This window comes from Petromyzon marinus, assembly GCF_048934315.1.
Source record: "Petromyzon marinus isolate PM22_M1 ecotype Great Lakes invasive population chromosome 69 unlocalized genomic scaffold, UKy_Petmar_22M1.pri1.0 chr69_unloc.2, whole genome shotgun sequence".
Lineage (NCBI taxonomy): Eukaryota > Metazoa > Chordata > Hyperoartia > Petromyzontiformes > Petromyzontidae > Petromyzon > Petromyzon marinus.
Genome location: NW_027422602.1, coordinates 115,192 through 136,201, shown reverse-complemented (window position 1 = coordinate 136,201; position 21,010 = coordinate 115,192). Strand labels below are relative to the sequence as shown.

The following is a 21,010-nucleotide window of genomic DNA, read 5'->3' as shown; positions in this document are numbered from 1 at the left end:
TCTGTGTGGCGAGTCTATGGGTCTCTGTGTGGTGAGTCTATGGGTCTCTGTGTGATGAGTCTATGGGTCTCTGTGTGGTGAGTCTATGGGTCTCTGTGTGGTGAGTCTATGGGTCTCTGTGTGGTGAGTCTGTGGGTCTCTGTGTGAGTCTATGGGTCTCTTTGTAAGTCTATGGGTCTCTGTGTGGTGAGTCTATGGGTCTCTGTGCGAGTCTATGGGTCTCTGTGTGGTGAGTCTATGGTTCTCTGTGTAAGTCTATTGTTCTCTGTGTAAGTCTATGGGTCTCTTTGTAAGTCTATGGGTCTCGGTGCGAGTCTATGGGTCTCCTTGTAAGTCTATGGGTCTCTGTGCGAGTCTATGGGTCTCTGTGTGAATCTCAGTGACTCGTCTGATTTCTTTCCCCCTCCACCCCCCCAGGGACTCGAGGATGGGGCCATTACGTCGGCCCGCAACATCTCCCGCGCCGCTTGTGGAATGTGCCCCTTTTTTTTCCTCCATCGGGCGTATTTTTCCGAACATTATTGAGACAGTCTTAATTGTATCTGCACTGAGAATGAGATTTTAAGGCATAATTCTAGAGCAGCGTCAGCAGATATAGTCTATGCCCGATCACATTTTCGACACATGCCTCATGTTGCATTGGCTCACCGTTTTTAACGTGCTTAAATTACAGCTTTTGTCAAAACACGTGACATTTTTTTTTTAAATCAAAGATTAACAACTAATGTTTGCAAATGGGGGGGGGGGGAAACCCCATTTACCAAAAGCCATTAACACAGACATAAAAGCATTCGCACGGTGAATGAATCACGCCTTTAACAGAGTAATTTGTGACAACATAATCGGTGTTGCTATTTAAGACGACATCACCCGGCCGTGCCGGATGTCTCATTCTACGTGCGTGCGCGTGTTTTGGCGCAGGGTGGTGCAGGTCGTCCTCCCGTGTCGACGCGGTGGTGCAACACGTGGAGTGCTGTGCGTCCTAGGTCGGACGGTCCCAGGCTGAACACGTGAGAGAACCTCGTCTTTGGTTCTGGCGGTAAAGTCACCACGTAGAATGAGAATAAAGTAATAAAATAATAAAATAAAACGGTAAAATTCTCACGACGTTTCGGCCACAACACAAGTGGCCTTCATCAGGTGAAAGAACAAGAACTGTCGGGACGACGGCGCTTCAATGAGCGCCGCTAAGATTCATCGAAGCGCCGTCATCCAGACAGTTCGGTTCTTTCACCTGATGAAGGCTACTTGTGTTGTGGCCGAAACGTCGTGAGAATTCCATCGTCTTATTTTATCACTTTTAATCTCGCTCTACGTGACTTTTACCGAAAGAACCGAAGAAGACGAACCCTTGCAGTCACGAAAGCTTTAAAAACGTGAGAGAACTCCCAGCAATAACGACTGCAGCTGGTGCCTTCTGGTCGGGTGGCAAATCCGGCTCAGGCCCCGCCAGCCGGTCCATCCACGCGTCGTCTCCTCTGTGAGCCATTCGGCTCTTGAATCGGGTGCAGCCGCAACAAACAAAAAACAAAAACACGACCCAGAAAAAAACATCTTAAAGTGACGATGTGTTGACTGTGCAAACAGAAAATCCAGGGAAAAAAAGAAAAACATAAAAAATATTCCTGAAAAAGCACCGTACACCACCAACGCTGCGTGCAAAAATCCCAGTGGGATGCAAGTCAAACAACAACAACAACCACAAGACAACTTAGATTAAGGCCATCAGTCCAACTCCGTATGACAATAAACAAAAACATGGCCAAAACAACAAAAAAACGTTTTCGAAATCACCAAAGTAAAAGCCACAAGTGACACGGGACGGAACGTGGGCCAGAACCGTTCCCGCCTGCACCATCGCCGCTCTGTTCGAGGTGTTCAGCACCTGAATGAACAGATGGCGGGAAGGGGGAAGGAGAGCAGAGCGAGAAATATTTCGTTAAATCTTTCATTTAAAGAAGAGGAGGGGGTGGGGGGGGTTATAATAAGCAAAGCATTAAAAAAAACGAAATGATCAACGAAGCAAAGTGGTGCCGACTACACCGAGCATCTTCTCGTTACCTCTGATCGTAAACAAAAAGAGAGCTAGAGAGAGAGAGCAAGCGAGCGAGAGAGAGAGACTTTGACTTTTAAACAACTTTTATTGCCGCCAGCAGCAAAAGCACTGGAGGCGATTCCGATATGAAATACACAAAGTCACCGGCAACGCGAATGAAAACAAACGCTACAAATCCACGCGCTGCGGCGCTAAAAGCACCGCGCACGACACGAAAGAAAAGTCACGTGGTTGTGGTGGTGGCGGTGGCGGTGGTGGCGGTGGCGGTGGTGGCGGTGGTGGTCATCGCGCACGCCACGGTGACGAGCGAGCGCTTCAGAAGGTGAACACGAGGAGGGTGCCGTCCACGCTGGTACAGAGAGGGGCTTGTCCGACCCCCCAGCGTCCGAGGAAGACGCGCTGCACATCACCGACACGTGTGTGTGGTACGTGGCGTGGTCCAGCCGGAGCCGCGCCTTGAGCAGGCCCCTGAACACCGGAAGCACCGCGGAGCAGCCGTCAGTGTCACCTTCCAGCGTCTTATTCCTCGTTCTGTACACCGCCAACTGGTGAAGCTGGCGAGGTCATGGCGCTTGTTAGCCAGGTAAGGCACCACCCAATATACGAAGCTGCTGTTGCAGAAGGGTACCCCCAGTTTCCTGAAGATGTCCTTTAGCATGGGGTCCGGGCCTGCTGCTGCTGCTCCTGGTAGCAGGCCTCCTTTGTTGCCCTGGACGTGGGGGATCCCCGGCCCCTGCTTCCTCTTCTGTTGGCTCTCTTCCGCGGAGGTTCTTCCTTGTAGCCATTGTCGATCCCTCCGCTGCCACCAGATGTAAAGGAAAGGTTGCAGGGGGTTCAGGGGGTTCGTCTTTTATGCCTTTCTCCAGCCCACACCTGTCCCCAGCCGCCTCAATCTCGTTCCCGCCAAGATCCCCCTCTTCCCGCCTGTTACGTCTCTTATATCTTTCTACATACTGAAGCTTTCGTGACTGCAAGGATTCATACTCTTTGGGGGGTTGTTTTTTCGGTAAAGTCACGTAGGTTAAATAAAATAGAACTAGATTAAATCACGACGTTTCGGAGGCAACACCAGCTTCCGTCTTCAGGTGGAACAGTCACAGCAAGATCGCCGCATCAAGTGGGGAGGATTGTTGCAGTCACGAAAGCTTCAAATCTAGAATTAATGACCTCTACGGGGAGGGTTTTCACCTATCTGTTAGAGCTTTTGACAGACAACGAGATGAGCAGAGCTCCCCACTTGATGCAGCGGTCTTGCTGTGACTGTTCCACCTGAAGACGGAAGCTGGTGTTGCCTCCGAAACGTGATTTTATTGTTTTCTCTCATATCTCCTCGCTTGCTCCTCCCCCTTTCCCTGTCACCGTCCCACTCCCCCTCCTATTTGTGGGAATCCTTCCCCTGACATCCCTTACACTGTGTTAAATCGGACCTGGATCGTGTGTTTGTTCATGATTTTGGCAATATTTTTGGTTACTCCTGCTATGTATGGCAAGGTGATGGTTGTGATTGGATCCTCAGATGGCTGCTTCCTCACGGTTGGGGTGATGGCTTTCCGGATTGTGTAGTCAGAGTATCCACTCGCCTTGAGAGCTTGGTGTACGGGTTTGAGTTCACTGGTTAGGTGCTCATGGTCGGAGATACGTTGAGCTCTATGGTGTAGAGTTTTTATGTTGGAATTCTTCTAGGATGGATGGTGGTGGGAGTGAGGTTTTAGGTAGGCATCAGTATGGGTTGCTTTCCTGTAGACAGAATGGCTCATTGAGTCATCTGGTCTCTTTTTGATTAGGACATCCAAGAAATGTAGCTTGCCATCCTTTACACGTATAGTTGTAGCCTGACACATTATTTTTCGATTTAAAGCTTTCGTGACTGCAGGGATTCATATTCTTGGTTCTTTCGGTAAAGTCACCACGTAGAAGGGAAACAATAAAATAATACAAATATAAAACAATAAAATTCTCACGACGTTTCGACTGCAATACAAGCAATCATCATCAGGTGTGAAAACCACAGCAAGAACATTTGCAGTCACGAAAGCTTTAAATCAACACTGCCCATAGACTCAACACTGCACCATAGACTCAACACTGCCCATAGACTCAACACTGCCCGTAGACTCAAAACTGCACCATAGACTCAACACTGCACCATAGACTCAACACTGCCCATAGACTCAACACTGTCCATAGACTCAACACTGCCCATAGATATTCTTGGTTCTTTCGGTAAAGTCACGTAGAAGGGAAACAATAAAATAATAAAAATATGAAACAATAAAATTATCACGACGTTTCGACTGCAACACAAGCAATCATCATCAGGTGCGAAAACCACGGCAATATATTTTATTATTTTATTGTTTCCCTTCTACGTGACTTTACCGAAAGAACCAAGAATATGACACATTGTTCTAACAAGGTGATTCGGGAGAAAGGAGGGGCGGGGCGGGGGGCACAGTCGGATCTTGCATTGCCACCCCCCCCCTGTTGTGATGGGTCGTAGCGCCCGTGAAGGAGGGGACACAGAGCGATTGAAGGTCGCACGTCATTGCCCACACCAAGTGGCTCGCCACAAATGAACCCACGACACCTCGCTGCTGACCTCGTCAAGGAGCCATGAACCATAGTAGTCACGCCAACTCTGCTCATCCTCGTAGCAGCGGCGGTGGCTTTTGGCTGAGCCGTCGAATGAAGATGGCTTCTGTGGCCGTCTGGAACGCTCTTCCGATATTGGGAGGCCACTAGGGGCTATGCACTTTTATACCACCTGGATCGACTAATTTCTGTAGAACTGCTTGTTGTGTTTAGCTTGTTGCCCTCCACCCGCATTCCTGATTAGCACGGTTGGCTACGTACGGTACGAAAGAAGTTCAACATACAGAGACACACACAAACTGTTGGTTTCTGTGAGTCTACGGGTCTCTTGGTTTGTGTGTGGGTCTCTGTGTGGTGAATCTATGGGTCTCTGTGTGAGTCTATGGGTCTCTGTGTGAGTCTATGGGTCTGTGTGTTAGTCTATGGGTCTGTGTGTTAGCCTAAAGGTCTGTGTGTAAGTCTATGGGTCTCTGTGTGAGTCTATGGGTCTGTGTGTGAGTCTATGGGTCCCTGTGTGAGTCTATGGGTCTCTGTGTGAGTCTATTGGTCTCTAAATCTATGGGTCTCTGTGTGAGTCTATGGGTCTCTAAATCTATGGGTCTCTGTGTGAGTCTACGGGTCTCTAAATCTATGGGTCTGTGTGTGAGTCTATGGGTCTGTGTGTGAGTCTATTGGTCTCTAAATCTATGGGTCTCTGTGTGAGTCTATGGGTCTCTAAATATATGGGTCTCTGTGTGAGTCTACGGGCCTCTAAATCTATGGGTCTGTGTGTGAGTCTATGGGTCTCTGTGTGAGTCTATGGGTCTCTGTGTGAGTCTATGGGTCTCTAAATCTATGGGTCTCTGTGTGAGTCTATGGGTCTCTAAATCTATGGGTCTCTGTGTGAGTCTATGGGTCTCTGTGTGAGTCTATTGGTCTCTAAATCTATGGGTCTCTGTGTGAGTCTACGGGTCTCTAAATCTATGGGTCTCTGTCTGAGTCTATGGGTCTGTGTGTGAGTCTATGGGTCTCTGTGTGAGTCTATGGTTCTCTGTGTGAGTCTATGGGTCTCTAAATCTATGGGCCTCTGTGTGAGTCTATGAGTCTCTGTGTGAGTCTATGGGTCTCTAAATCTATGGGTCTCTGTCTGAGTCTATGGGTCTGTGTGAGTCTATGGTTCTCTGTGTGAGTCTATGGGTCTCTGTGTGAGTCTATTGGTCTCTAAATCTATGGGTCTCTGTGTGAGTCTACGGGTCTCTAAATCTATGGGTCTCTGTCTGAGTCTATGGGTCTGTGTGTGAGTCTATGGGTCTCTGTGTGAGTCTATGGTTCTCTGTGTGAGTCTATGGGTCTCTAAATCTATGGGCCTCTGTGTGAGTCTATGAGTCTCTGTGTGAGTCTATGGGTCTCTAAATCTATGGGTCTCTGTCTGAGTCTATGGGTCTGTGTGAGTCTATGGTTCTCTGTGTGAGTCTATGGGTCTCTGTGTGAGTCTATGGGTCTCTAAATCTATGGGTCTCTGTGTGAGTCTATGGGTCTGTGTGTGAATCTATGGGTCTCTGTGTGATGAGTCTACGGGTCTCTGTGTGGTGAGTCTATGGGTCTCTGTGTGATGAGTCTATGTGTCTCTGTGTGGTGAGTCTATGGGTCTCTGTGTGGTGAATCTATGGGTCTCTGTGTGGTGAATCTATGGGTCTCTGTGTGGTGAGTCTATGGGTCTCTGCGTTAGTCCATCGCTTTGTAGGGACATCAACAGCGATTGTCCTATTTTCCTCCTCTGACCATACCCCTCCCCCGCCTCTGCCATGGGAACGTGGAATTTATTTCCACCAGTGCGTCGACGCTCACGCGAGAGCACGTGCCGTGCGCGTGGACGCCTATCCGCACAACCAAATATACACCAAACCCCCAACCTCCCAATTGTGCATCTGCACTTGCAAATCAAATGGTTATTGCCGCGCATGCGTACTAGGCCATCTGTCCCTCCCCCCCCTACCAGTGCGCATGCGCACTAAGCTACCTATTCACCCCTCATCCCCCCTCCTCCTGCGCATGCGCACTAGGCCACCTATTCACCCCCCCCCCCTTAATTCAATGCGCATGCGCACTAGGCTATCCCCACCCCCTCCTCCCACGCATGCGCACTAAGCCCACCTATCCCCCCCCGCCATTTCCGCCCCCCCCCCGCGCTCCCACCAACCCCCCCTTTCCTCCCTCACCCCCTCCCCCCTCGGCCGCGCGTTGCATGCCGGGAGCTGGTGTCATGGCGTCGTTGGAGGCGCGGGCAAGCATCAGGTATCTCGCGGTCTTTCCGACCTCGTCAGCCGCGTCCACCACCACCTCCTCCTCCTCTACCCTCTTCGCCACCATCGCCTCTTCCACCCCCTCCTCTTCTCTCTCTCTCGGCGGCGGCGGTCGCGTTAACTCCCCTCCCCCACCCCCGAAGCGCCGCGGTGTTCACCTCCTCAGCTAGGATAGCTGTCAGCTCGCCTGAGGCTTTGGCCAGGCTCTTGCGTGCTGCTCCCGCCAGGCCTCGCCCACCCCCCCCCTCCCCTCTCTCTCTCTCGCCGCTGCCCTCCTCGTTGCGTTTCGAGCGGCGGGTGGAGCCACGAGGGTTGCGACTCGGAACGTCGCGAACTGCACACCGGGACCCCCGCCGCGAACCGCACACCGGGACTCCGGTGTGCGGTTCGCGGCCTAGGCGGGGGCCCTCCTGTTAAGGCCTCTGGCGGTGGCCCTGCTGAGTGGAGGGGACACTGAGCGCGATCAGTTGTTGTTGTTGATAGGCGGCGTTGTGTAGTAATGGGAATTAATAAGGGGGTTAGTTTAAATTTCGCGTAAATATCAAATATTCAACACACCACTACCACCCCTCACACGGCCAATGCGTAAGGTTCGTCACGTCAACAAAACGTGCCAATTGCTTACTGCTTGAAGCACACGGCGGCAGGCGTTTGGAGAGTAAACCCACAACACTTACACAATGAAGTTTGTTAGTTTGGGTTAAATCGCGTATCAATGTTCAACCCACCACCGCAACACCACACGGCCAATTCGTAAGGTTCGTCACGTCAACAAAACGTGCCAATTGCTTACTGCTTGAAGCACACCGCGGCAGGCGTTTGGAGAGTAAACCCACAACACTTACACAATGAAGTTTTTTAGTTTGGGTTGAATCGCGTATCAATGTTCAACCCACCACCGCAACACCGCACGGCCAATTCGTAAGGTTCGTCACGTAAACAAAACGTGCCAATTGGTTACTTCTTGAGCACACCGCGAATGTTCGTAAAGTAAACCCACAACATTTCCATAATGAAGTTTTTTTTTGCGTGGTTAGATTGCGTAAATATAAATGTGTCGGTAACCCGTCCACCACCCTACAGAAGCCAGTTAGTAAGGTTTGTCCAGTAAACAAAACGCGCCAATTGGTTTATACTTGGGCACAACGGGGGGTGTTGAAAGAGTGAACCCTACAGCATTTAGAATTTTGAGTACTGCGACGTTTCGCTGGTGATTGCAAAACCAGCTTCATCGGGCGATTTGCCAGAATTGTGAAGACGTATTCCCGTTCTTTGGTTTTTTCGGTAGAGTCACGTAGGTAAAAATAAAAAAAAAGAAAGTTAAAGAGAAAGTTAACTTTATTTTTTTAAATTTTATTTTGTATTCTTACCTATGTGACTTTACCGCAAGAACCAAAGAGTATGGGGTCATTGCAGTCATGAAAACTTCAAATCTCGAAGTATTCTTGTTTTCAGTCTCTTAAATAGAGTAAAGGTGATGTTATCACTACGAGCTTATTAATATTGCTATTGTTGTTACGTTGTGGTGGTCTTAATATCGTCTGTCTGGTAGGATCCAACACTCGTTGATTCACTCCAGTCGCTCGCTCAACTCACCGGGCTATCAGTCGCCTCCTTGTCGCTCTTCTGCCGCTACTAGCATGGTGACTGTTCCCGTGAACTTCACGCGTTGGCACACGCCAGTCACGCTCTCTTCGGTACTCCATCACTTCCTTGTCGCTCTTCTCTAGCTACCACTACCATGGTCTACCAGACACTTGCCTCTCATCCATACTGTTCAATCGCCACCACACTAGGTCGCAACCACACACTCACTCAATCACCTACGTATACACTTAGTATTGCTGTGTAGTGGTTGTTCAATTACCATTGTGGTCAACAGCGTCACCAGCGTATGTGTGTTAGTATTACAGCTGGTGCATCTTCCAGTCATCTCAGTCGGCCAACCCATGGCGCCTGGGTCTGTCCCGAGAACTCCTGGCAGAGAGCTTCACGTGGCCTCAAAGTGCACCTGACCTGGCACAGGTGCCGTGCTGACGCCACCGCCACTTAGTGGCGAATGGTGGGTATTGGTATTGCCAGGATGGTGGCTGTTGAGTTAATGTCGTGTCAGTGTCACCGGTCCACGTTAGTATTTTCAGGCCGCGGCTGTCAATGCTGCCATCTTTGAGCTGTCGCCTCGTTGCGGTTGTTACGTTTTGGCTTCGTAACGATTCCTGCGAAAATGTTTCGGCGTGCGTCTGGTACCTGCGTCGTTTGTTTCTGCCGCTGCGTGTGATCACAACCGAGTAACTCATTCGAGGCTTGCGATTTCTCGAATTTGAAACCCTGGCTGGCACGCGCCATGGCCCACCGTTTGCGAATGGCATTAACGGGATCTTTTGACGGTCGGCTGCGAGTGAAGCGGACGGCGATTAAACTACTTCTTTTTTTCATTGTCAATGCAAGCCGCAGTATCACCTGAAGCAGACGATAAAACAATAGAACCTCGAGCCTCTGGGCCAAACGCCTAAACGTGCTACCGCTTGGCAGCGTCACCATCCCCTGTCGGAGTTGTCAGCCTTTGTTCGTGCGGAGGCGCGTGTCTCGCACACGGATCAGACGGTCACATCCAGGGAGTCAACAGTGGTTGTTTTGTGAAGAGACTGATACCTGGACGTGGCAGCATGGAATTTCCACAACCGGTTGAGGGGGAGCCACGGGTTCTGACCTGATTATCCTATGAGATGGGTTCAGAATGACCAAACTCGCAGGGCTGTGCGTTAGGAGGTGTGTTGGATCATGGGCAGGTACAGCAAGCAGGTCCGCCTATGTGGATCGTTTGAGTGGTGTCCCCTCGTGCTTTCTCCGGGTTTCCACCCCGTGTGACGCCAACCCTCAACTGACTGAAAACAATGAAATGGCCAAACGCCCCAATGCACTCTGTCTCACTCTCTTCCTGAGGGCACTCGCTCATTCACTCGCCCCTTTCCTTGCTAAATCGCTCACTCTCTTGCTCACTCGCTCACTCATTCGCTCACTCACTTGCCCCTTCGCTCACTCTCTTGCTCACTCGCTCACTCGTTCGCTCACTCCCTTGCTTACTCGCTCACTCCCTCGCTTACTCCCTCACTCCCTCGCTCATTCACTCCCTCCCTTGGTCACTACACTCACTCCCCTGCTCGCTCCTTCGCTCTCTTGCTCACTTGCCCACTCATTCACTCTCTTTCTCACTCGTTTACTTTCTTGGTCAGTCGCTCGCCCCTCCCCTCGCTCGCTCGTTCACTCTCTTTGCTCGCTCGTTCACTCTCTTTGCTCACTTACCGCATCTCTTGTTCACTCGTTCACTCTCTTTGCTCACTCGTTCACTCTCTTTGCTCACTCGTTCACTCTCTTTGCTCACTCGTTCACTCTCTTTGCTCGCTCGTTCACTCTCTTTGCTCACTCGTTCACTCTCTTTGCTCACTCGTTCACTCTTTGCTCACTCATTCACTCTCTTTGCTCACTCGTTCACTCTCTTTGCTTGCTCGTTCACTCTCTTTGCTCACTCGTTCACTCTTTGCTCACTCATTCACTCTCTTTGCTCACTCGTTCACTCTCATTGCTCACTCGTTCACTCTCTTTGCTCGCTCGTTCACTCTCTTTGCTTGCTCGTTCACTCTCATTGCTCACTTACCGCATCTCTTGCTCACCGACTCTCTCCCCCTCCCTTGCTCACCCGCTCTCTCTCTCTCTCTCGCGGCGTTCGCCGCGCACCCCTTGACCGCGTTTCCACGCGCGCAGCCTGGCCGAGCAGGAGGTGGGAGACAGCGGAGGCCACATGGCGGTGGAGGAGGCCCGGGGCGAGCAGGCGGGTGGGGCGGAGGACGAGGAGGAGGAGGAGGGGGAGGAGGAGGAGGTGGAGGAGGGGGGGCGGACGGGGGCTCTGGCGGCGGGTGGTAGCCCCTCGGAGCGCAGCGCGGGGGGCTCCTCGTGGCCCCGGCACAAGCACAAGAAAAAACACAAGCACCACCGCGGCAGCGGGGGGCACCACCGCGGCAGCGGGGGGCACCACCACAGCAAGAGCTCCAAGCACCGCAAGCAGCACAAGCAGGCGGGAGACGATGCCCACAAGCACAGGTGGGGAGGGCGGCGGCGGCGGTGGGCACATCGCCAACACTGTCACTGCCACCATCATCGCTAATCGCTACCACCGTCAGTGCAGACTGCTACCACCCACCATCGCTAACTGCTACCACCCACCATCGCTAACTGCTACCACCCACCATCGCTAGCCGCTACCACCCACCATCGCTAACTGCTACCACCCACCATCGCTAACCGCTACCACCCACCACCATCGCTAGCTGCTACCACCCACCACCATCGCTAACCGCTACCACCCACCACCATCGCTAGCCGCTACCACCACCACCACCATCATCACTAATCGCTATCGCCACTAAGTGCTACCACCGTTGTCACTAACCGCTGGCCACCACTAATCGCTACCGCCGTCATTTTCATCACCATTACCACCGCCGTCACCACTCACCGCTACCACCGTTATCACTAACTGCTGCCACCATCTTCACTCGCCACCGCACACCCCACCACCACCGTCACCACCACACCCCACCACCACCGTCGCCACCACACCCCACCACCACCGTCGCCACCACACCCCACCACCACCGTCGCCACCACACCCCACCACCACCGTCACCACCACACACCCCACCACCACCGTCACCACCACACCCCACCACCGTCACCACCACACCCCACCACCGTCATCACCACACCCCACCACCGTCGCCACCACACCCCACCACCGTCACCACCACACCCCACCACCGTCGCCACCACACCCCACCACCACCGTCGCCACCACACCCCACCACCGTCACCACCACACCCCACCACCACCGTCACCACCACACCCCACCACCACCGTCACCACCACACCCCACCACCGTCACCACCACACCCCACCACCGTCACCACCACACCCCACCACCACCGTCACCACCACACCCCACCACCGTCACCACACCCCACCACCGTCGCCACCACACCCCACCACCGTCGCCACCACACCCCACCACCGTCACCACCACACCCCACCACCGTCACCACCACACCCCACCACCGTCACCACCACACCCCACCACCACCGTCACCACCACACCCCACCACCGTCACCACACACCCCACCACCACCGTCACCACCACACCCCACCACCGTCACCACCACACCCCACCACCGTCACCACCACACCCCACCACCGTCACCACCACACCCCACCACCACCGTCACCACCACACCCCACCACCGTCACCACCACTCCCCACCACCGTCACCACCACACCCCACCACCACTACCAGTGCGTTGAGGACCCCGTGTGCCACACTTGCTGCCTCCCCCACCCCCCTCCCCCAGGCATCGCCACAAACACAAGAAGCATCGCAAGAAGGACGAGGGCGGTGGCGGTGGCGGCGGCCGCTCCCCCTCCCCCACTGCCCCCGCCAGGCAACCAAACCCCGGCACAGCCGCCACCGCCGCTGCCACCGCGCAGCCAGCGGCACCTCCGCCCACCGCCACCGTCACCGCCGCGGCCGCGGCGCCGCCAGCCCAGGCGGTGAAGCGGAGCGGGCGGGCGGAGGAGGAGGCGCTGGAGGAGCTGGAGAAGCAACGGGCACTGATTCAGGCCGAGCTCGACGGAGACCGCGCCCACTCGGGCATGGGCCTCATCCTGCAGGTGAGGACCACCGGTGGCGGCCGTGACAACGCGGCGACGACGCGACGGTGATGTGACAGTGATCTGATGATGATACGACGCACTGGGGCGGTGGTGGTGGTGGTGGTGATGATGATGTGACGCACGTGGTGGTGACCGTGACGACGATGATCTGACACGGAGCGGCGGTGGCGGTGGTGGTGGTGGTGGTGGTGATGATAATGCGACACGTGGTGGTGACGATGACGATGATGATGTGACGCATGGGGGCGGTGATGATGATGTGACACACGGGGTGGCGGTAGTGGTGGTGATGATGATAATGTGACACGTGGTGGTGACGATGACGATGATGATGTGACGTATGGGGGCGGTGATGATGATGTGATGCACGGGGCGGTGGTGGTGATGATTGTGACGTGATAATGATGTGCTTTCGCGCAGTACGTAGCCAACCGTACCAACCGCCATTGCCGCTATCTCGCTCCAGGGCTACGTGTCCGGCTCGGAGGAGGAGGGGGAAATCAGTGAGCGGGGAAACCCGGCCCCTGCTCCCGCACCGCCTCCTCCGCCTCCTCCTGCCCACGCCGCCACCGCCGGCGCCGTCGAGCCGCCGGACGCGGCACCGGCGCCGCTGGCGCCGCCGCTTCCGGCGGCCGGGCGAGGCGGTGACCCCGGGGAGGAGGAGGCGGCGGCCGCGGGGCGCGGAGACGCGACCCGGGGAAGCGGAGGAGGAGGAGGGGAGGAGGAGGAGGAGGATGACGAGGGGGCGGCGGCGGCGGCGGCGTCGTCGGCGCTGGAGAATGGCGGCGGCGGCGGCGGCTCCGCCGCGGCGGCGGCGGCGGCGTCGGCGCCGCGCAGCCGCGGGGAGCGCGACCGCCGCGGGGCCAAGGAGAAGCAGCGGCGGTCGAGGCACGAGCGGGGCAAAGGGGCCTCCGCCTCCGCCGCCTCCGCCGCCTCCTCCGCCGCGGCGACCGCGGCGGGGAGCGGCCGCAAGAGGAGCCGCTCGCGCTCGCAGTCGCAGGGGAGGGAGCGGCGGCGCCGGCGGGGGTCGGAGAGGGAGCGAGGCAGCGGCGCGGGGCCACCCGAGGAGGAGAGGGCAGGGCGCCAGCATCAGGTGAGCCGGGGTGGGGGGTCGAGAGGGGGGTGGTGGGGAGGAGGAGGAGGAGGAGGAGGGGGGTGGCGGCGGCGGGTGTCGAGGGTTCAGGGTCCTTCCCGAGCACCTCCGTGCGTAGCACGGTTGGCTGAGCAGGGTGCACAGGAAGTTGGACGAGCACGCATACGTACGTAGGCTCGCACGGAGACCCGTAGGCTCGCACAGGGACTCGTAGGCTCGCACAGAGACCCGTAGGCTCGCACGGAGACCCATAGACTCGCACGGAGACCCGTAGGCTCGCACAGAGACCCATAGGCTCGCACAGAGACCCGTAGGCTCGCACGGAGACCCGTAGGCTCGCACAGAGACCCATAGACTCGCACAGAGACCCATAGACTCGCACAGAGACCCATAGACTCGCACAGAGACCCGTAGGCTCGCACAGAGACCCATAGACTCGCACAGAGACCCATAGACTCACACAGAGACCCATAGACTCACACAGAGACCCGTAGGCTCGCACGGAGACCCATAGACTCGCACAGAGACCCATAGGCTCGCACAGAGACTCGTAGACTCGCACAGAGACCCATAGACTCACACAGAGACCCGTAGACTCACACAGAGACCCATAGACTCACACAGAGACCCATAGGCTCGCACAGAGACCCATAGACTCGCACAGAGACCCGTAGACTCGCACAGAGACCCATAGACTCACACAGAGACCCATAGACTCGCACGGAGACCCGTAGGCTCGCACAGAGACCCATAGGCTCGCAAAGAGACCCATAGGCTCGCACGGAGACCCGCAGGCTCGTGATGAAGGTTTTTTGGTTAGATCGCGTTATTTATGAATGTGTCGTAACCCTTCACCACCCGACGCGGCCAGTCAGTAAATAAAAAAAGTGTCACGTTGACAAAAGACAAAATAGTTCACGACTTTTGCCCCACACCGGTGCGTTGAAGAGTGAACCCACAACATTTACAATTTTTTGAGTACGACGTTTCGCTGGTAATTACATCCGGCATCATCGGGCAATTCACCAGAATGGTAAAGCCCTCGCTTGATCCCGGTCTTAAATAGAGCGGCAGGGTGACGTTATCATTTAACTCGTTCAGGTGCAGTGATTCGAGGCGGAGGGGGGGGTATTGTAATTATATAATAGGTAACGAGTCAATTATACTCTTTGTTTTTTTCGGCAAAGTCAGGTAGATGAAACAAAATCAAAATAAAAGAAAACACCCAAATCAAATCACGACGTTTCGGAGGCAGCACAAGCTTTTGTGGAACAGTCACAGCAAGGTAGCTGCATCAAGTGGTGAGCTCTGAGACACCCGAGCTTACATACAAATCTTTGGTAATAAAAAAAAAATCTTTTGGTAATAATCGGGAGGTTTGCATAGTGCTTTGGTATCGGAGAAAACAATGAGACGATGATCAGCCACGGCCGAAGGATTCGTCCTGCCGCGTTTCAAATCTTAACCTGTGTATGAGCTGGAGGGTCTCGGAGCTCACCACTTGATGCAGCTACCTTGCTGTGACTTCCACAAGCTATTCCTGTGACCAGTCACAAGCTAATCGTTCAGCCATTTCAATGCTAAATTATATGCCAATTCCTTTGTCAAGGCGCTTTGTTTCCTCTCACACAGCTTAAAGGCCGTGATCTGAACGTGGCTCTTTCACTCCAGCGCTGTCCTACCAGACAGTCTCGTCCCTTCACCCGATGAAGGCCGCTTGTGTTGTGGCCGAAACGTCGTGAGAATATTATTGCATTATTTTATTTGATCAATTTATTATTTTATTCTCATTCTACGTGGTGGTGACTTTACCGAAAGAACCAAAGAATAAGAAGAAGCGTTGTGTTGCCTCCGAAACGTCGCGATTCGATTTAGTCTTCTTTTACTTTGATTTTGTTTTAGCTACGTGACCTTTTTAGCGAAAAAAAACAAAGAGTATGAATCCTTGCAGTCACGAACGCTTCAAATCTAGAATGAGTCAATTGCTATGATTGATTAGTAATGAGTTGTAGGTTAGTAATTAGGTGTAATGTGTATTATTTAATAACTGAACCCAATTACTATAACCACTCAAGTGCAGACATTAAAGGTGAGGGGGGGGGGTTACTACCCGGCTTCACCCGGGACTTGGATTCACCACGCCCGGCCACCTTTGTCTCCCCCAGTGGCGATGTTTACTACCACACCGCACCAGTTACTCGTTTGAGGCTGAGTCGACCTAGGGGAGGCCCAGGTCCGGTTGAAATAATCGTCACCGGTGGTGGCCGTGAGCGGGAATCGAACTCGGGGTCGCCGGGTTCGTAGCGCGGCACGCTAACCACTACGCACCCGCGTCACAGCTCACTTGCCATGCAAAATCTATGCATTATATAATGTTTGCATGGTCTATAGTCTGGAAAGTACCCACACGGCAAATTTCAAGTTTGTTGCATGTCGGGAAGTACGCTGAACATTTTGAACAGACGCACGCAATCACAGCTTTGCCTGTTATATATATGGAGATTAGTAATCAGTTAATTATTATGATTAGTAATAAGTTGTAGCTTAGTAATTAGTTGTAATGTATGTTATTGTAATTATATACTACGTTAGTAATGGGTTAATTACTACGGCGCTTGTGCCATGCTGGTTTACTTGAGGCCCACGTGCAGAGCCCGCTGGCAGGAGGTTTCCAAAACAGAATCAGACTTTGTTTATCCTGGAGGAATCCACTTAGCTGTGAAGCTCTTTTTTTCACAGATGTCCAGTAGTTTTCAAAGACCCAGGAGCCATGGGTTGATTGACTTAGACGACTGGCAGATGCACCAATTGTGTTCCCCACTGTGCCAACTCTCTTGGCTTTAGCCGCCCGGCGCTCCGCTCGTTGTTGTGAGAGTCGCTCGTCAGCCCTCGGTTTTTGCGGGAGGACGACTGCCTCCAACTGCCCAGCAGCAGCGTCCTTCCTTCACGAGCCTCCTCCACTCACCCACCCGCTCTGCCACTCACGCATCCACTCACCCACCCCACCCACTCCAGCACACTCACCCACCCCACCCACCCACTCACCCACCCACCCACCCGCACTTCCACACTCCCAGGAAGAGGTTTGCAGGTTTAAAGCACATTTATACGAGGTCTTGGGGGACGGAAAACCCCTCAGTGCAAATTAAAATCGTAGGACAAGGTGGGGTTTGACCCTGCTGGGTCTGCCGCGCCTCGAATATTTGAGGAAGTAGTCTATCCCTGTTCCTGTCTGGCTGATGTGTGTTACCTTGGTGTGGTCTGGAACTGTTTTGTTGTTGATGAATATATCGCTAGTCATTTATATTTAGTGATTTCTGCTTACCATTTCCTCAAAGTTTGCGTTCGTATTTTTTTCCGTGATGGTTTGCCGCTGTAAATTCGCTGACCACCCACCCCACCCCACCCCCCCCCCACCGTGTGCCCTAACTGGGCACCCGATTCGGATGCGGCACTTTGCTGAGAGCTTGAGGACCCTGGGGGCGGAGATGACCTCTCACGCGGATCTGCTGAAGGAGGGTGGCGACTGTGTAACAACAATCACAAGCCGCCGCCTGGTCTACAGCCGATGGTTGTAGACCAGGCGGCTTGGTCCCGCACCGATGCCAGAATGGAACCGCACCGATGCCAGAATGCGTGACCCTGCCAGGCACGCTGAGGGGGGGGGGGGCGGGGAGGATTTCGGGGGGGGGCCTCAATGCGCTTTCAGGCTGTCGAACGGTGACCAACATCGCCGCTCGATTTCACCTGGCCACGGCCTGTGGCGCAATCTAAAGGCGTCATGTGACGTCCCTGTGTAATGTGCCGCCACTACACCCCCCGCCCCCCCCCCCCCACCTTAATACTGACATCACGTGACCTGGAGTCACGTGACAAATCTGTCTGCCACCACCCCCCCTTAATACTGACATCACGTGACCTGGAGTCACGTGACGAATCTGTCTGCCACCACCCCCCCCCCTTAATACTGACATCACGTGACCTGGAGTCACGTGACGTGTCTGTCTGCCACCACCCCCCCCTTAATACTGACATCACATGACCTGGAGTCACGTGACGAGTCTGTCTGCCACCACCCCCCCCCCTTAATACTGACATCACGTGACCTGGAGTCACGTGACGAATCTGTCTGCCACCACCCCCCCCTTAATACTGACATCACGTGACCTGGAGTCACGTGACGTGTCTGTCTGCCACCACCCCCCCCCCTTAATACTGACATCACGTGACCTGGAGTCACGTGACGAGTCTGTCTGCCACCACCCCCCCCTTGAATACTGACATCACGTGACCTGGAGTCACGTGACGTGTCTGTCTGCCACCACCCCCCCCCTTAATACTGACATCACGTGACCTGGAGTCACGTGACGAGTCTGTCTGCCACCACCCCCCCCCCTTAATACTGACATCACGTGACCTGGAGTCACGTGACGAATCTGTCTGCCACCACCCCCCCTTAATACTGACATCACGTGACCTGGAGTCACGTGACGAGTCTGTCTGCCACCACCCCCCCCTTAATACTGACGTCACGTGACCTGGAGTCACGTGACGTGTCTGTCTGCCACCACCCCCCCTTAATACTGACATCACGTGACCTGGAGTCACGTGACGAGTCTGTCTGCCACCACCCCCCCCTTAATACTGACGTCACGTGACCTGGAGTCACGTGACGTGTCTGTCTGCCACCACCCCCCCCTTGAATACTGACATCACGTGACCTGGAGTCACGTGACGAGTCTGTCTGCCACCACCCCCCCCCCCCTTAATACTGACGTCACATGACCTGGAGTCACGTGACGTGTCTGTCTGCCACCACCCCCCCCTTGAATACTGACATCACGTGACCTGGAGTCACGTGACGTGTCTGTCTGCCACCACCCCCCCCTTAATACTGACATCACGTGACCTGGAGTCACGTGACGAGTCTGTCTGCCACCACCCCCCCCCCCCTTAATACTGACGTCACATGACCTGGAGTCACGTGACGAGTCTGTCTGTCACCACCCCCCCCCTCTTAATACTGACGGCATCACATGACCTGGAGTCACGTGACGTGTGGCTGCGTCTAGCGCCTCCCCGCCCCCCCCCCGCCCCCCCCCCGCCTTCATTCCGGTGTCACGTGACCCCAGCAGGAGAAGGAGCGGGGGGCGGCGAGGCGCAGGAGGAGGAGGAGCGAGCAGTCGAAGCGATCGCCCGGCAAGGAGAACCGCTCCCCCGCGGGGGGGCGCCGGCCCCGCCCCCCCCCTCCTCCTCCTCCGCCGTCGTCGCCCCCCGCGGCGGCCCCGGCCTCCTCGGAGCGCGAGAGGGGGGGGGGCTCGTCCCGGGGCGCCCGGCCCCGCGGCCGGGACGAGAGGGGGGGCCCGGCGCGGTCACCGGCGGCGTCGCCGACGGCGGGGAGGGGCAGGGCCGGGGAGCGCTCGGTGGAGAGGGAGAGGGGGGCCACGCGGAGAGACGCCGACAAGAAGGAGGAGGCGAGGTGGGGTGGCTGTCCCCGCGGCGCCACCGTGTCGCCCGTCCGTGTGTCCCCACTTGTCTCGGGGGGGCTCCGTGTCTCGTGTGTGTGTCTCCGTGTCTCGTGTGTGTCTCGTGTGTGTGTGTGTCCCCGTGTCTCGTGTGTGTGTGTGTCTCCGTGTCTCGTGTGTGTGTGTCCGTGTCTCGTGTGTGTCTCGTGTGTGTGTCTCGTGTGTGTGTGTGTCTCATGTGTGTGTGTTTCCGTGTCTCGTGTGTGTGTCCCCGTGTCTCGTGTGTGTGTGTGTGTGTTTCCGTGTCTCGTGTGTGTGTGTCCCTGTGTCTCGTGTGTGTGTGTCTCGTGTGTGTCTCGTGTGTGTGTGTGTGTCTCGTGTGTGTGTGTGTGTCTTGTGTGTGTGTCTCGTGTGTGTGTGTGTGTGTCTCGTGTGTGTGTGTGTGTTTCCGTGTCTCGTGTGTGTGTCCCCGTGTCTCGTGTGTGTGTGTGTGTGTGTTTCCGTGTCTCGTGTGTGTGTGTCCCTGTGTCTCGTGTGTGTGTGTGTCCCCGTGTCTCGTGTGTGTGTGTGTCCCCGTGTCTCGTGTGTGTGTCCGTGTCTCGTGTGTGTGTGTGTCCCCATGTCTCGTGTGTGTGTCCGTGTCTCGTGTGTGTGTGTATCCCCGTGTCTCTGTGTGTGTGTGTGTCCGTGTCTCGGTGTCTCCCGACAGTGTCTCCCTGCCGTGTCTCCGTGTCTCAGTGTCTCCCTGCCGTGTCTCCTTCTCTCGCCGTCTCCCCACAGTATCTCCGTGTCTCAATGTCTCCCTGCCGTGTCTCAGTGTCTCCCCGCCGTGTCTCCATCGCTCGCCATCTCCCCGCAGTGTCTCCGTGTCTCAGTGTCTCCCTGCCGTGTCTCAGTGTCTCCCTGCCGTGCCTCAGTGTCTCCCTGCCGTGCCTCAGTGTCTCCCTGCCGTGCCTCAGTGTCTCCCTGCCGTGTCTCAGTGTCTCCCTGCCGTGCCTCAGTGTCTCCCTGCCGTGTCTCAGTGTCTCCCTGCCGTGCCTCAATGTCTCCCTGCCGTGTCTCAGTGTCTCCCTGCCGTGCCTCAATGTCTCCCTGCCGTGTCTCAGTGTCTCCCTGCCGTGTCTCAGTGTCTCCCTGCCGTGTCTCCGTGTCTCAGTGTCTCCCCGCCGTGTCTCCATCTTTCGCCATCTCCCCGCAGTGTCTCCGTGTCTCAGTGTCTCCCTGCCGTGTCTCAGTGTCTCCCTGCCGTGTCTCAGTGTCTCCCTGCCGTGCCTCAGTGTCTCCCTGCCGTGTCTCAGTGTCTCCCTGCCGTGTCTCCGTGTCTCAGTGTCTCCCCGCCGTGTCTCCATCTCTCGCCATCTCCCCGCAGTGTCTCCGTGTCTCAGTGTCTCCCTGCCGTGTCTCAGTGTCTCCCTGCCGTGCCTCAATGTCTCCCTGCCGTGTCTCAGTGTCTCCCTGCCGTGCCTCAGTGTCTCCCTGCCGTGTCTCAGTGTCTCCCTGCCGTGTCTCCGTGTCTCAGTGTCTCCCCGCCGTGTCTCCATCTCTCGCCATCTCCCCGCAGTGTCTCCGTGTCTCAGTGTCTCCCTGCCGTGTCTCAGTGTCTCCCTGCCGTGTCTCAGTGTCTCCCTGCCGTGCCTCAGTGTCTCCCTGCCGTGTCTCAGTGTCTCCCTGCCGTGTCTCCGTGTCTCAGTGTCTCCCCGCCGTGTCTCCATCTCTCGCCATCTCCCCGCAGTGTCTCCGTGTCTCAGTGTCTCCCTGCCGTGTCTCAGTGTCTCCCTGCCGTGTCTCAGTGTCTCCC

At 55.3% G+C, this 21,010-nt stretch overlaps 1 protein-coding gene across 1 annotated transcript in view; it reads left to right on the top strand.

Annotated features, from left to right (window-relative positions):
• The first annotated feature begins 6,829 nt into the window (after positions 1 to 6,829).
• The window catches only part of LOC116957054 (uncharacterized), a 53,307-nt gene continuing 39,126 nt past the window's right edge, over positions 6,830 to 21,010 (top strand). The window contains exons 1-5 of the mRNA XM_076058253.1: positions 6,830 to 6,922; positions 10,693 to 11,028; positions 12,333 to 12,651; positions 13,121 to 13,747; positions 18,880 to 19,226. Coding sequence (XP_075914368.1) covers positions 6,873 to 6,922; positions 10,693 to 11,028; positions 12,333 to 12,651; positions 13,121 to 13,747; positions 18,880 to 19,226 — 1,679 coding nt within the window. The 5' untranslated portion in view covers positions 6,830 to 6,872. The remainder of the gene's footprint in view (positions 6,923 to 10,692; positions 11,029 to 12,332; positions 12,652 to 13,120; positions 13,748 to 18,879; positions 19,227 to 21,010) is intronic.